The sequence below is a fragment of the Aulonocara sp. 'chitande type north' Nkhata Bay genome, linkage group LG7 (assembly GCF_057382095.1).
Source record: "Aulonocara sp. 'chitande type north' Nkhata Bay isolate Kocher_YH1m ecotype deep benthic linkage group LG7, A_spYH_male_GT1.1, whole genome shotgun sequence".
Lineage (NCBI taxonomy): Eukaryota > Metazoa > Chordata > Actinopteri > Cichliformes > Cichlidae > Aulonocara > Aulonocara sp. 'chitande type north' Nkhata Bay.
The window spans coordinates 31,980,091-31,997,563 of NC_141350.1; the positions used below are offsets into that span (position 1 = coordinate 31,980,091).

The 17,473-nt window shown below is 43.0% G+C and overlaps 1 protein-coding gene across 1 annotated transcript; it reads left to right on the forward strand.

The window, feature by feature from the left end:
- Nucleotides 1-9,512: 9,512 nt before the first annotated feature.
- LOC147325500 (uncharacterized) lies at nt 9,513-12,345 on the forward strand. The gene is made up of 2 exons (XM_086297745.1): nt 9,513-9,893; nt 11,194-12,345. Exons 1-2 carry the CDS (start codon nt 9,513-9,515, stop codon nt 11,806-11,808), a joined length of 996 nt encoding a protein of 331 aa, XP_086153871.1. The 3' UTR covers nt 11,809-12,345.
- Nucleotides 12,346-17,473: the final 5,128 nt, after the last annotated feature.

Below are 17,473 nucleotides of genomic sequence, written 5' to 3' on the forward strand. Positions count from 1 at the left end.
AAATGTAAATCATCGCAGTTTTTGTCCTCGTGCATTACTTTTTATTTACTTATTGTCATGTTTTTGTCATAAAGAAAAGGTCATTGACTAAAATGATTTCTCAATGAAATAAACACTGTGTATTTCTGCTTTCTTCTCGTTATCTTCTTCCTCCTTCTTCATTTTCCCTCTCCTCCTCCTCTAAATCGGCTTTCTTCTTTTTCTTCCGCCATCTTTCTTCCCATGACTTCTTGAGCTTATTCCCCCGTCATCATCGTCATCTTCTTCATCTTCCTCTCACTTTTTGTACTTCTTTTTGAAATTCCATAAACTTTATTTTTGACCTTCCTCTTGCCTGGCAACTCCATCTTCAGCATCATTCTCTCAGTATACCCAGTATCCCTCCTGCGCACATGTCCAAACTAAGTGTCACCTCTCTTCTCTGTCTTATATACTCATTCTTAATCCTGTCCATCCTTGTCACTCCCACTGAAAATCTAAACTCAGTTGCCTCTGGCACCATCTCTTGTCTAGTCGAACCATGATTTGATGCCCTTCTTTGCACAGAATAACAATCTGACTTCTGACTCTTTCACTTAGATCTGATAACATGTTTCTTGTCAGAATGCTGTTTGATATGCGTTTTCTGTAAAAACTTGAGGCACGGCCATATTTCTAAGGGGTAAACGGCAGCTGTGGATTGATTTTGTTGAATACGTCGACTGATTCCATCCCAGCATCTTAATGTTGATCAGTGGAAGGATAAAACTCAAAGAAATCTGATCTTTTCAAACAAAGGAGTCAACATGGTCAGTGCCACTAATCTGCTTCAGATTGATCGCTGACACAGAAATAGACCAGAATCTGAAATACTTTTTTCCTTTTAACATTCAGAGCATCACACAAATCACATCAACCCCTTTCTCTGATATTTTCACCTGTTTGGCAAGCCCAGATAGAAATCTTATAAGAACTATGAGACAAACCATGTGATTAAAATGCAGTCTATCTCTAACCCAATATCAATAGCAAGAGGAAATTTGAAGTAAGGAAAAGGTAAGGAGATACTGGCATAGAAAAATCTAATTTAGTGACAAACACAACATACTGAGCATCACCAAGTGTATGAATACAGATGAACCTTTCAACCATATGAGTGCATTACTGTGCTGCTATAACAGCCTCCGGTCCTCCGCCTTCTGTCTTTCCTGGAGATTCTAAATATGCTGCTGGGATTTTCTCTCTTTCAGACACAGCGTTAGTTCAGCTCTGACACTGCCTGATAAGGTCAGCAGAGCTTGCAGTAGGCATTCCAGTTCATCTCAAAGGTGTTAGACGGAGTTAATGTCAAAAATCTTTGCAATTCTTGCTCATCAAAGTGGAAAAAAATAGTTCTTTCTTTTAATGCTGGTTGCTTGTAAGAACTGCAGCACTTTATCTATGTGTTGGAAGCAACAAATTGTCCAAACTACTCTTGTGCAAGTGCAGCACTGACTTCATTGGCTATAAGGGATATAAAACAGGAATAAAACATGACAAATTGAGTGTAGACAGTGATGTTAAATATTTTGACTACAACACACATAAGAAAAGTATGTCTGAGTTGCTGCATGTGTTTCTCTGTCTGTTGCTGCCATCTGGTGGCCACACGAAGAAATGTAGAATCAGCACACCGTGCACTAATGCCGAGTAAAAAACATAAAAAATGTCAAGTTAACTGCTCAGCTTACATTTTTATATGTATTTTCATATAGATATAAAGTAGCTACTGATGAGGTACAGTATGCATTCAGTTACACTGTGCATATTACACGGTACACATTTTCACACACAATAAATATGTAAATATAAAACAAAGTGCACACTGGGGAAAAATACATTTATTTTTTATGTTTTTTTATTTTTAAGACAAAAACCATAAGCTAATTAATTTCAGGTGTAAAACGGCAATTCCCTGAATGACTGTGGTATGAAAAAAATATTTTAATTTTTTAAATCTTAGACAGGGCTTCGGTTCACCTGGCTTTTTCAATACTCACAGCAAGAGCCATATGCTTCAGGTGACCATATAGGGGATATCCCTTCTTACTGACATCAGAGAGGGCAAGGAGTTGATAAAATGTCCGAAACCGGGTGTTTAAAGCAGTTTGGAGTCTGAGAGGTTTTTAATGATAGAAAATATGGAAAAGCACAATTAGTTTAACTGGAGCGTCAAGCCTGCACTCTATGATCCCAAACAGAGGGATTAAAGACTGTGTGGGTGGGGCTTCTGCGCTCACAAACAGAGACGTCCATGCAAATGATAACCCTGTTTACTTATGCCATTAATGAATGTTAATGTTAATAGCATATAAACATATGGGAGTGAAAAGAGGGAAGTGGAGGTTAAGTGCTCAGTGCATCATGGGAATCAGCAGCATAGTTAATGGAGGATTCAGCACCTTCTGATACTGTAAGTGGATTCAAAAGGGAAGTTTAAAGCCGAATCTTAAACTACAGAGCATCTGTGTCCTGAAGGCTGATAGCTGAAGGCACTGCCTCCCATTCTACTTTCAGAAACTCTAGGAAACTCTGTCAGAGGTAAGTCTAAGAGTGAAGTGCTCTAAAGGGATAACATTATACTTCGAGGTCTTTGAGATATTACAGGGCTGTGTACTTATACTAGTACAATTCTGGATTAACTATGAGCTAATTGAACAAAGTCTACTATGGGAGGGATAGGGTCTCCATTTCTACTCCCTATCAGCACTCTCACTGCAGTGCGTTGGATTAATTGAAGGCTTCAAAGGGAGCTTTTAGAACAGCCTGATAATAATTAATTACAATAGACCAGCCCTGAAGTAACAAATGCATGAATCTGTTTTCCAGCATCACTCTGAGACAGAATAGTTGCTATTGCTCAAAAATTTTAAAAAAGAAAAAAGACTAGTGCCAAAGTGAAAATACATTGTTCACTTTGGCACTAGAAATTATCCAGACTAGAAAAACACAGAGTTAAGAGCAAACGTATATTTCTCTAGTTACTTAAATAAAACAAAATAACTAACTAATCATTAACCTAAAATACAGAACTCAGTAAACACTGGTCACAGTCTAATGGAGGTTAAATACTGGATTACCTGTAATATTACCTGCACATTTAGGATTAACATTCTTCCATAGATGACATTTGTGGCCAGCATTAGCACTGCTAGCACTAAAAACCTGCCTGTCTCCCGGGTTAATGTCCATGTCCCTGTGCATTGCTTCAGCTCTGTGGTTAAATGCCAGTTTACTCTGTGATGAAGCTGCACTGTGTTATTCTTAATACCCACTGCCATTCTTTAATTCCCAGTACTGTTCATTCTCAACAATGCAGGGCATCAATAACAGCCAACACATGAAGCATTTTTAATCTTTTGATTTTATTACTGCAAATATAGACATCACATTTACTTATTTAAGAACGCATGGTATCCTCAACATATTTACATGACACTGGCTAAGCAGTGGCACCAGGCAGCAATAAAGTATAACAGTGTTCATGGAGTTTTAGTGGATTTAATTTATATTGAATATAGTTTTGTTTTTTGTTTGTTTTAGTTCCTCTGTTTCATAAAAATCAATGACAATAAATGTGTAAAGGTCAGACCTTTACACATTTATTTTTTAGCACCATAAACAATATCTGGACAGCAGCTGTTCTTTCTTTAACCACCTTCTGGCTTATCTGCTGGTTTCAGGGTGAATCTGTCTTTCCGAGGATTTGCTGGGATTTCTGCGCTTGTCTCATTCTCTCCTCGAAGAAACTCTGCAGGTGTTGATTCCTCTGCTCCAACCTGATGACCCACTGCTCCCTCAGTCTGAAGGCAGCATTCACAGCAATGACAGGAGAGAGAAAAACAAGGAGGAGGTAAAGAATTAGCCGGTGATTACGATGAAAATACCTATTTAAAAAAGAGATATGAGTGTGGGTTTCATCAGAAACCCTTTAAGGTGGTTTATAATACTATGACACAAGATTTAGCAATGTCACAGTTCAGGTGAACGATGCAATTATGTTGTTAAAACTAATCTTGTATGCTCAGCATTAATGCGTGACATTGAGGCTCTTACCGTGTCACTCCATACAATGAAGCACTGAGCTCAACTCAGCAGGGAGAAGGCAGCAACAAGTACCTCAGGGGAATCAATTGAGTCAGCAGTGGCAGGTGTGTGAGCTACACAATGAGCAGCAGTGAGAGTATGGCTTTTAAGCTTAGACTTATTTTTGAGTAAAAATAGTATGTATGTTTAAAAGATAGCTGTGGCCACTGCTGCTGTGAATTGCTGTGACAGGTATGCGTTTTTTGTTGGGGGGGTTTGGGTTTTTTTGATAAAACATCTATTTGCTGTATCAGATTGTACAGATACGTCCCTTTCTATTGTAAAGTTGGATATTTGAAGATGGCAGTGTATTTAAAACAGCTGCAGTTCCTCACATGGCCACTTGAGGCTATCTCCAAAAGTGAGTGAGTCACCTTTCTGATTTTTTAGTAGACTGCCACTCTCGCCTGTCACAGGGCAAGACACACAGTTTACCTTTGACAGGTAACCAATCCACCACACGGTTAAAAGGAAGAGACATACAAACATTCCTACAATCCTTCACTTTATGGATGTGCTTCACCCTCTTGTCCAAATATGCTCCAAAACTAAAATGGTCATGGTCAAATTAATAAAGCTGCACCAACAGGCCTTCAAACAATGGGTAACATAGCACACAATAATATAGGATTTTAAGTGATATATAATATTCAATATGTAGCTCAATAATTCTTTTCTTTCTGACACACAAAGTATGAACATTTCTCTAACATTTTATGTGTAGTTACAGGTCCTTAATAACATATTCTGACAATGCAATATAATAATAATGTTTTATTGTCACAAAAATCGTGGATTACTTGTTTACACTATGCTCAGCTCCACTCAGATCATCTGGTTGCAGAGTGCCCTATGGTAAATGAACTATGTCAAATCAACAGACACTCTATTTAATTGTTAGTCATTATTAATCTCTGGCTCTCTTCCACTGCGTCTCGCCTCACCTCCAACCGGTCATGGCAGATGGCTGTACCTCCCTGAGCCTGGTTCTGCCGGAGGTTACTTCCTGTTAAAAGGTAGTTTTTCCTTGTCACTGTTGTAGCACTTGCACATAGGGAACTTTTTGATTGTTGTAGTTTTCTCTGTATCATTGTAGGATCTTTACCTGATACAAACAATCCAACACAATACTTTTTAAATTTTCATATACTGGCTGCTATAAATGCCAATGCAGATATACTGCCAAATACCTAATATTAGCCAAACTGTCACTCAGCCAAAATATCATAGTTCTAGTAGCTACATCCAACCACTGATACGGAATTGATCCCAGAACCACATTTAAGTGGCAATTGAAAGAACTGCTTTCAGTTTTTCCAGGTCAGGAGGCTGCTATGCGCACAAAGGCAATCAAACATTAAGCTGCTATGGTACACATTATGGGAATAACCAAGCTGGTAATGTGTCTATCCCAGGGGTGGGCAATCTCAGTCCACAAGGTCCGGTGTCCCTGCAGGTTTTAGATGTGTCCTGGAACCAACACAGCTGATTTAAATGGCTAAATTAGCTTCTCAACATGTCTTGAAGTTCTCCAGAGGCCTGGTAACGAACTAATCATGTGATTCAGGTGTGTTGACCCAAGGTGAGATCTAAAACCTGCAGGGACACCGGCCCTCGAGGACTGAGGTCTATCCAATAGTTATCAATACGTTTCACAATTTCTTTTTACTTTGTTGTGGTTCTAGATTAATGATCCCAATGATCATTAGAGCAGAAGCATCCCTGTCTGTAGGTTTCACAGCAATCCATTTAACCAGTGATGATATTTTAGTCTAGACAAGGTGATTCACTGACTGACTACGCGCTGATGAAACTTTACTTTTGCCTGAAATAAAGGAGGTATTGAAATTCTACCCCGGAAAGATTATTAATCCTGTACCTCTGCAGCAGGGCTGTTCTTTAGATCTATAGTTTACATAAAGCTATATATCACTGTGCAGTTAGGAACTACTTTACACTATATAAATGTTTCATAACCTGAGAGATTTTCACATTTTAATCAAAAATTTATTGCACGTTTTTCTGAACTCACAAGTCACAGAAAGAGCTGCTCCCCAGCAGCAGCACTGCGGTCCATTTGTTGGTGTAAAGCACAGATTTAAAATGTGTGAAAGAAGAAAAAGTCATTTGTTTTTTTTTAGGATGTGTTCTATGTTTGGAAGCCGAGATGAGCATCAGAGTCCAGTATTTGCCCTGACACCATAACTCCTAGGCTTAAAGTAATCGTGCAGACATCCAGCGAAACTTGATCTTCGGTCATTGCTGTCACAGATAATTGTGTTACAGAAAGAGAGGAAGTGTGTGTGTGAGTCTGTGTGAGTGTGCTTGAGTGAGCGAGAACTAGGCTATGTTAGCTGATGGATTAATATTGTTGTGTCTGTGCTCATCTGTCAGCACACGCCATCTTGCATTGGTTAATCTGCTGCGTTCTGGTTGTCTGTCCTCAAATACTCACGCTGATCTGCAGGATTCAAACATATAGCCAAACTGGCTCTGATCAACATTCTCAGGGTACTCCGTGATGACAGACAGAAGAGCTGGAAACATAACCGAGCCATTTTTTGAACTAATCAAGTTATGACGCAGTGAGACGGAACAGAGGGCAGTTATTGAGTTTATTTTTGATGCCCTTTTCTTCCCTCTGTGCCTCTCACGGACCATGCTGCTCATCATCAAACACTGACTCAAAGCTCTTCACCAAGCTCATATAGATTTGATTATGTAACATCTCAGCATATGGAAGCACCCATCATGCTGTCAAACTTATGTTCAGTTGGAATATGGAAGCTATGCTAACAAGCTTTGACTGGCAACACAATATGTCACATTTCAACTGGTGAAGTGTTTGCATCTGTTGGAATTTAACTGGTATAATGAACTGTGTGTCAGCTGGTGGTAGTCCAGGGTGTTTAGAAATAAGCAAGTTTCATTAGAAAACTTTTTTGGTGTACGGTTTGGGTTAGAATGCCTTTTAGTCACAAGATAAAAAAAATACAGTTTCAAGTCCCTAACATGCAGTTTGATCATACAGTTCTTCTGCTATGTAATTTCCATCAACACCTATTGTTCAGAAGAACACTGCATTAAGTACTTGCACTCTCAGCACTAGTAAACATGGCACAGAGCTGTGGGAACATCATTTTTTGTGTGCAACACAACTGGCTATATATGTTAAATGGGCCCTGAAGCTAGCAGTGCTAGCCCCAGCACCTTTCTTTTCTTTTAGGTTTACAAAATCTGTCCCTGGTTTATTTCCATTTATGTTGTCTATTATGGATATTTGGACGGAAGCTGATGAGTTGCTGCTCGTTTTTGTACTCTGATATTAATGTTAGTTTAATAAACTATTATTTCTAGTGCAAGGATAGCATCCATTCATCATCCTTCATTGGGGCGCCATGATAAGCAGAGACAATCAGGTATTTGATGCCCAAACCACCACAACTGGCTCCTTTCCATGTGGACGAGAAGTGCTTTACTCTGATTCGCTCCTGAATGACCAAGCCCCTCATCCTATCTTTACTAAAGTGCGAGGTCACACTTCTGACGAAGTTCATTTTCATTGCCCGTATCCATAATTATGGATATCCAATTATGGATATCATATCCATAATCTCCTTCTTTCAGTCACTGCCTGAAGCTCATGGTCATGGGTGAGGTCAGGAAGGTAGATCGACCAGTAAATTGACAGCTTTAGTTTCACATCAGCTCAGTAGGAGTACCAGTCTCCCCTCACTCATGAACAAGACCCCAAGATAATTAAACTCAATGATTTCAATGATGCTGATTCTCAACCCAGCTGCTTAACACATGGCTCCAAACTACCTTAGTTCACAATGGAGGTCACCACCCGATGAGGCCAAAAGCCAGGAACCAGGAGATGGCATCAAAGAGGTTACTTCCATATTTTATATTGTACATTATATTGTACATATATATATACATTGTCTCATTGCAGCATATTGTTGTGGGTTGCTGTATTAATAAAACTGAAACATATAGATATGCAGTATTGTCAGTGTTAGGCACTGAAATAAAATGACTGTTTGGGCTGGAGGAACAATGTTTGAGGAGCAAAGAATGCTTGGTTAAAAAAGTGCTTTTACAGCACACATTGTTTCTATTGGGCAGAAACCAAGCTGACTTCATCCATCTTGGTTTTCCTGGGATGCATGCAAATCAGGGATACTGCACTCCAAAAGGTCATCCTTCTGCTGCTATCCAACACATCAAAGACAGGCTTTAAAAAGCAAATATTTTCCAGCCTGAAATCATCTGGAATGTTAATCAGGGTTCGCACTATGAAATTACACACTTGGATCAGGAACTTTCCAGAACTTGTTATGTTTTTGTATTTGCTGACCGTGCCAAAGCGCTGTTCTTCATACGGTTCTCCTCCCCATTCGTCTGCTCGCTGTGCTGAACAATCCTCTGCTCCCAGAATGACTTCAGCTTCTGTTTGTCATGAATTCGAGCTGCATTCATCACCTGACAACAGCAATTACACAGCAGCAGACGCAACACTAGTCCACAAAAACTCAGGTGTGGGTTCAATAAAATCTGAAAGTCTGTTTACTTACTGCTGGCTCTTTTCACTTCTTTCCTCTTTTGTTTTCTTTCTTTGCCTCTTTGTCCTCTATCACTGCCCTCTGTTTCCAGTTCGCCTTTATTTCCTCTTTAACTCCTCCCCTTTGCTCCACATCTCTGTTTTATCGTCTCTCTCTGTGTCATGGTCCTGGGTCGGTGACCCAGCGCTTTTAGTTATCATTTTCCAGTTTATGATGATGATGATGATGATGATGATGATGATGATTATTGTTTGAGTTCTGTGTGTTATATTTGGTCTGCCTTTGAGTCTGCGTCTGTATCTGTCTGTCTATGGTGTCTCCCCATCTGTTTGTGAATCTGTCTGTTTAGTTCAATGTCTTCTCTGGTTCCATGTATCTGAGTTTCCTGTTTTATTGTGAAGGTCCGTGTCATATGTGAGTGTGATCAGTTTACGTTTCCCCTGTCCCGTCAGCCCAGATTTCTCCCAGCTGTGTTGCCCTCCTGTCTCGCATCCCCTGATTACTGGTGTGTGTATTTAAGCCCTGTGTGTTCTCCTGCCTGTTGCCGGTTCGTCTGTGTTACTTCGTGTCAGTCTGCGTTACCCTGTGTGCCACAGTGTCCTGTTCCTCGTCTGCGTCTCTCTGCTTTTCCTCCCCTTTGTCGTATGCTCCCAGGTCTGTTATTTTTAGTTCTCCCAGTTTAGGTGTCTTCAGTTATCTGTCATGCTCCACTGCTTGTTTGCCACTACACCTTTGTAAATAAACCTCACCAGTATTTCATCCACTGCCTGCATCTTGGGTCCTGCTTCCTCCACACCACACGGCTCGCCTTACCAGCCGTGACAGTACGAACCGGCCACAATGGACCCAGCAGCATTCAACCCGCCCGAGGAGCTCCGGGAGGATATCATTTATTCTGTGGACCGTTTAATTAATTTATGGCTGGGGCATGAGGAGAAGGGATTCCGCCAAGCCATAACTAATCGATTGGAGCGACTGGTTTCCGGTCTCCCCTGGCTGTTCAGCTCACTCCACCCACTTGTTCAGAATTTCTTTCGGAACGAGCTGCACCTTCACCCCCCTACCGCTCGTCTGCTCAGCCCACCGGAGGATATGCAGTCCGAACTGCCGGATGTGGAGTTACCCGGCCTGTCGGAGCGTTCTCCGAGGAGGAAGCAACGTTCATGTCGTAGGCGCCTCACCCCACAGCCGGGTGGTGGGGCTTCAGAACCGCCGGCTGTGGTGAGTGAAAATGACACTCTTTCTGTTTCACCAGACTTTGGGACTGTTAATTCTGGGGCTGTGTTTCTTCAGTTAGCCACCCGGCCTAAAGCCCAGTCGCCACCTCCACCACATTCAGCCTCACTACCCATAGCTCAGTTACAGTCGCAGCCAGACTTACTACAAACTATGCTACAATCCATAACCCAGTCTATAGCTCAGTTGGCAGAGGAATCATTAGCCCTATCATCAGTTCAGCCTCCTGTTCAGCAGCCGCTAGCCCTGCGTCCTGTGTCACCAGCTCCTCCAGTACAACAACCTGAATCTATGCTATCCGAATGGAATTGTTTTTCATCCGTCCATTGTAAGCAGAGAGACAAACCAGTTAATAACGTAATCATCCCTCAACAGCTGACCAGTTCTGAGACTGTGATGCACTCCAGGGCCTCCCCAGAGGCTGGGTTTCAGCCCTCAGCCCACTCTGGACCCCTGGAGGCTAGGAACCCAGCTGAGGACTGTACAGAGCTGTCGCTGCCTGAGCAGGGTCAATGCTCTGCGCAGCTGCAGGCCGCTATGTGTTTGCCAGAGGCCCGTGTGCCTGCTGGTCCTGTTCTGTCCCTGCCAGAGGCCCGTGTGCCTGCTGGTCCTGTTGCGTTCCTGCCAGAGGCCCCCGCACCTGCTGGTTCTGTTGCGTCCCTGCCAGAGGTCTTCGCACCTGCTGGTTCTGTTCTGTGTGTGCCAGGGGCTCCAGTGCCCACTGGTTCTGAGACTGTCTTTGCTGGGGGGCCCGTGGAGCCCGTCCAGCCTCCTTCCTCGTCAGCTGGGGGGCCCGAGGAGCCCGTCCAGCCACCAGCTGCTCCACCAGCAGCCTCATCCACGCTTGCAGCAGCAGTTTCATCCATGCCGCCACCTGCTGCAGCGCCTCCGTCTGCATCCTCCACGCCGTTGCCTGGCCCGGCCTCTGCTGCATCCTCCACGCCGTCGCCTGGTCCAGCGCATGCTTCGGCTTCATCCGCTTCACCTGGTCCAGCCACTGCTTCATCCTCGCCTGGTCCAGCCGCTGCTTCATCCTCGCCTGGTCCAGCCTCCGTGTCTTCATCCTCGCCTGGTCCAGCCTCCGTGTCTTCATCCTCGCCTGGTCCAGCCTCCGCATCACCTGCAGTGGCCTCCTCTTCAGCATCCTCATCAGCTGCTTTGCCTGGTCCAGCTTCAGCATCCTCATCAGCTGCTTTGCCTGGTCCAGCTTCAGCATCCTCATCAGCTGCTTTGCCTGGTCCGGCTTCAGCATCCTCATCAGCTGCTTTGCCTGGTCCGGCTTCAGCATCCTCATCAGCTGCATCATCGTCTGGCCCAGCCTCTGCATCATCGTCTGGCCCAGCCTCTGCATCATCGTCTGGCCCAGCCTCTGCATCATCGTCTGGCCCAGCCTCTGCATCATCGTCTGGCCCAGCCTCTGCATCATCGTCTGGCCCAGCCTCCGCTTCACCTGGGGCTGCAGGGGCCACGCAGCCTTCAGGTCCCCTACTACCACCTCCACATCGTCGGTCATCTGCCTGGCCGCCTGTTGGGCATCTCCGCCACCGTGGACGCCCTCCTGAACGCCGCCACTGCCTTCCACGTGGCCGGCCTCCGGACCTGTTTCCATGCCGCTGTTGCCGTCCGCACGGTCGGCCCCCAGAACTGTTTCCATGCCGCTGTTGCCGTCCGCACGGTCGGCCCCCAGAACTGTTTCCACGCCACTGCCTACCGCGTGGCCGGCATCCGGACCTGCCCCGTTGCCATTCGCATGGTCGGCTTCCTGAACTTGACCATCTGGGCCTTTTTGGACTCTGTCCCTCCGTCCTGGGCCCCCTCCGCCCGCCCTGGTCGGGTTGTTTTCTGTTTTGTTTTGATCCGTTTTTTCGTTTCTGCTGGGCTGTCTGGTGCCAGCCCTTGAGGGGGGGGTACTGTCATGGTCCTGGGTCGGTGACCCAGCGCTTTTAGTTATCATTTTCCAGTTTATGATGATGATGATGATGATGATGATGATGATGATGATTATTGTTTGAGTTCTGTGTGTTATATTTGGTCTGCCTTTGAGTCTGCGTCTGTATCTGTCTGTCTATGGTGTCTCCCCATCTGTTTGTGAATCTGTCTGTTTAGTTCAATGTCTTCTCTGGTTCCATGTATCTGAGTTTCCTGTTTTATTGTGAAGGTCCGTGTCATATGTGAGTGTGATCAGTTTACGTTTCCCCTGTCCCGTCAGCCCAGATTTCTCCCAGCTGTGTTGCCCTCCTGTCTCGCATCCCCTGATTACTGGTGTGTGTATTTAAGCCCTGTGTGTTCTCCTGCCTGTTGCCGGTTCGTCTGTGTTACTTCGTGTCAGTCTGCGTTACCCTGTGTGCCACAGTGTCCTGTTCCTCGTCTGCGTCTCTCTGCTTTTCCTCCCCTTTGTCGTATGCTCCCAGGTCTGTTATTTTTAGTTCTCCCAGTTTAGGTGTCTTCAGTTATCTGTCATGCTCCACTGCTTGTTTGCCACTACACCTTTGTAAATAAACCTCACCAGTATTTCATCCACTGCCTGCATCTTGGGTCCTGCTTCCTCCACACCACACGGCTCGCCTTACCAGCCGTGACACTCTGTCCTGCTCTCCATCCTCCGTCCAATGCTCTTCTTCTTTTAACTCATCTCCACCTTGTTGCTTCCTCTTTTCACAAATAAAATGATCTCTCTGCTTGTTGTTATTCATCTTTCTTGTTACTTCTGTCCCTTTACTCCAGTCTGTGAATTAAGTAAAGACTTTTTCATATAGCAGAATAAAGCCTTTCAGCCATCATCATGTCCACCAGCCAGGATTAACATTAAAAGGACTGACAGGTGAAGAAAGAAACATTAATCACTGCATTACAAAGGAAACTCTCAAAAGCTGATATATAGTGTCTGCTACTGAAATTATTACACAATATAATATACAGAGATAAGCAACATTTTAATGATGGAGTTCATTTTAACTCTTGTGTGCTGGACATAATGTGGTTCTTTGGATTTAATGAACAGAAGACAAATCCTTAACCTAAATCAGATGCAGAAGCTGTTTAATGGGATCTCTACAATACAGCAGGAGCATGAATATGAGATCCCACAGCCGCCCAAAGGGAAGCAATAATAACTCTGTTTTCATTTTGTCAGTGATTTGTAGCGACTCGCTGCGAATAAGGGAGCAGCCGAAAATAGCTTTAATCAGCAGTCGGCTAACAAGCTAATTAAACATTATGTTGTCATCATCATTAGTAAATAAATTCATTCATTTTAAATTGATGTGAACTTAGTTGAACTTTAGCTAATAATCAGTTAAAAGGTATTTTTCTTCTTATTTATTTAGGACAGTGCATGTTAATGAACATAAATGTAAAAAAAAAAATTACATGAATGTAAACATACCAGATTATAGCCAAGAACTAATTTCCATCTGTTGTCCTTAAGCATAAAAAATAGACATAATAATTCATAAAAATTCATCATTCATTCATAATAAAAACTCCATCACCAAACTTACACATACACACCAGTTTGTTTGTTTTCATGAAACGGAGACCACAAGCACAATACAAACATCAGTATTACATCTTCCTGTCCTAAAGTGCAGTAGGTAGTGTCTGAATCACTTAAAACTGAAATTGGCAGAATCAGAACCAAATTAAAATTGATTCAAGAACTTTTAGAAGACTTCTTCGCTATTGCATTTTGTGTCATATATTTATAATAGATGCATGTTAAATTAGAACCTAAAACACTGAGAGAGTGTGTCTTCATGTTTTCAAGTAAAAAGACAAAAACTAATCAAAATATCGTTTTGGATACAGACACTGGTTCATGGTGGTGTGGAGCAGCTTTTCAGGATTGGCAAAGCTATGTAGTCTCCTACTACTCATTAAAGTGTTATCACAACACATACTACCAGCTGTGGATGAATTATGTGAGCCATCATTCCCCACATTCACTGTAATAAAGACACCGCTAAGCACATCACATTCATATGATTTTCTGTCTGTCAGTTGGGATCTGATGCACAGTAGTGACTGACACGTAATGTATTTACTTCAGGGAAATTACTGTCGCTGCAAATGGGGGAAAAGGCCTGAAACTGTGCAGTAAAATCATAAACAGCTGCGCGGGGAAAGAGGGTTTAAGTCTGGCTCTCTTGTACAGTGTGTCTTTGTCCTGTCTTTCCCCCCCTCACTCCGAACGGTCACAGCAGACAGCTGCCCCTCCTTGAGAGGTTTTTCCTTCCCACTCTCGCCACAACACTTGCTCATAGGAGGTCATTTGATTGTTGGGGTTTTCTCTATATTATGGTAGGGTGTTTACCTTGCAAATATCAAGTGCTTCAAGGTCACTGTTGTTAATTGTGGATATAATAAAACTGAATTAAACTGTTGTGTGTGTTGGGCTTTTTTCTGTGATTTAGGGAAACAAAACATATGTTGCATCATGCTACGCGACAGAACTCAGACCACCAAAAAGTTAATGGACATTAACGATGTTTATGTAACTCAAAGTCTCTCCGGTCACAAACAGGATGTTTCAATTTTTCTGTTTCTATTCATCTGTCCACAGTCATATGATTACACAGACAACACTCAGCAGTGGACATGAAGACGCAGATGTCACATGGCTTAACTGAAAGGCACCAGGATCTTACCACAGCTTAGCTGTCTTTACATACACACAGAGAGAGAGACAGAGAGAGTGAGTGTGTGTGAGGGCTGAGAGTCAGCTAAAAAAAAGACTATTGCTAAACATTTATTAAACTACACAATAAGTATGTATAAGTGTATTTACTTCAGTGCCTGTCTGCTTGTTTGTTTGCAGAAGCAGAAATGCAAACTGGTTGCCTCTCTTGTCAGATAATTGAGGCCACAACTCACATGAACTCACAGCGCAAAAATGAAGATAGGAAACATGCCGCCTGGTCTGACGAGTCTTGATTTCTGCTGTGGCATTCAGATGATACAGTTAGAATAACATGAAATCATGAATCCATCTGGCCCCTTAGTACCAATTTAACATTATTTTGGGGGTGTTTGTTTGCCTTTATTAGATAGTTTAGTGAAAGTGGTGAAGAAACCAAGCAAAGGGCCTTGGATCACAGTCAGACATGGACTGCTGCGTTTAGCCTTTGGCATATGGGTGCTTGCTCACTCTGTGACCTAAACTGGTGCTCTATTTTAACATCTTTTAAACACAAAGTATAGCTGAGTGTTGCTACTGACCTTGTTGGTCCCTTAATGACCACAGCGTACCACCACTATGTCGTGACAAACTGGTTTCTTTAGCATAACGCTGGGATATAGTAAAACAGGAGAGTTGCATCACGGATGTGCAGCTAAGAAATCTCTAGTGTGTATCTGATGTAATAGTGTCAATTTGGCCACCTGAGAAATATTTCCAACCCCTTGTTGCATCTATGCCACAAAGTGGTAAAACATTGGTTAACCTGGTTGTTATTGCCTGTTGTTCTGTATAGAAAATGTGCGTAGTCATAGAAAGTAATATGATTGGCCTCGTTATTTGCAATTTAATTGTATATAACTTTTTTTTTAGGCTGACAGCCACCATCCACTTTGTGTCACAAAACTTGTAAAATCCTGTTTACTGACTTATTTTCTCAACAACATTAAGCAGGGATTCAAGCAGGGTCAAGAGTGTTTGAAAGCGAAAGGTTTACACAAAGGCATCTTGGGCATGTCCATCTTTTGTAAACATTCAGTAGATCCATCCTGGACCGGTCACCAGTCCATCACAGGGCCCAGCTGAGGGTTTGGGTTTGAATCCACCACCTTCTTGCTGCACCACCGCGCCACCCAACGATGGTGTGTTTAGTTTTACAGTTTTCACTGTTATTCAGTGATGAACTCATATATTATTTCCTGACTCACTGCCATCTACCCCCTTTCATGTGCGTGTGGCTGCTGACAAAATCCCTCAGCAGGTGAGTCATATGGAAGGCATGACAGAACTCTGATACGGTGTCAGACACGTACATGCAACAATGAGTTTTTTTCAAATCCACCCAAACAGCTGATCAGCACAAGAGAGCAAACTTCCCCGGCAGGATTAAAACAGCTGACAGTAGCGCGTGTGTGTTTGTATCAGTTAATAAAACTGAATGTTATTGAAGGACCATTCCACAAGTTTTACACCATCTGTGAATTTAGTATCAGAAACTGTGTGACTGTGAAAAGCAGCAGCTGCAGTCAGTCTGAGTTCATGCCAGATCAGTGATCTTGGTTTTGTACCTTGTAATCAGTCATGTTCATGTGGAAATGTGAGCAATAGTGGAAACATTGTCAGTGTATGCTAGGAAGCTGTCAGACACACAGTCAAAAATCTCTCAGACTGTCAGGCATGCTCTGGTTAAGTGATCCCACTAAGCCAGTCAGATGCTTGTAATCAGGTGCCTGTAATACAACAACACCTCCCACTAGTCTTTAGCACCTAAACCAAGCCAAACAGATTTTAGTGCCTAAAGCTAACAAAATAGTTTTGTTGTGCCAAATACTTTTTAGAATCTGAACACAACGAAGTAGATTTAGTGCTTAAATGTAACTGAGAAGTAACGAGTACCTAAGTCTCATTATTTTTAATTAGAAAGTCTAAAAAAGTGTGAGATTCAATCTGTGTCTCATGGTGTGAACTCATCAGTAGACAGTGGTTTTGTACCTGCTATCTCTTATCTTAAACAGCTCTGGAGCAGGTTAGGTCTGTAACAGATGTTGTCATGGTGATGTACTCCTGTTTTCATAACCCAAAATTTAGACTGGAAGTTACCTCACTAAGATTTCAATCGTGCTTCACAGTACAGGCCTCTGGTTCTGTTATCTTTGCATTGTCCATATCATTAAAGTCCACGCTTCTGAGTCCAGCACTGGAGTCATACTTGATGAATATGTAAACAGCCTGAAGGTTAATTTTTCAGTGTGCAGCCTGTAGTTGTTAGCAGAAACTGGCTGCTGCCCGGCTTCTTCTTCTTCTTCTTCTTTCTTCAGCTGCTCGTTTTTGAGGTCACAATAAACATCATCTGCTTCCATCTCACCCTATCCTGAGCATCTTCTTCTGTCATACCAGCTGCATGTCCTCCTTCACCACATCCATGACCTTCCTCTGTGGTCTTTCTCTTTTCTTCCTGGATTGCAGCTCCATCTTCAACATCCTTTGTCCAGTTAATCCACTGTCATTCCTCTGTACATGTCCAAGCCATCTCAGCCTTGACTTTTTAACATTGTCTCGAGGTTCCTCAACCTGAGCTGTCTCTCTGATGTACTCATTTCTAGTCCTGGCCATTCGGCTCACTCCCACTGAAAATTTTAGGAAACCATACATCACAGCAGGTGTCACAACCATCGTTAAATCTTTCTCTCCTGCTGCTCTCCTGTCACACATCACCCCTCACACTCATCTCTACCTGCTCCACCTTGCCTGCACTCTCCATTGCTTTGGATGTCTGATCCCTCCTATTCAAACTCCTCTTCCTTCACTATCTCTACTCCATCCATCCTCACCTATCCATCTGTCTCCCTCTTACTCACACACATGTATTCCCCACCTCTCCAGGTTCTCT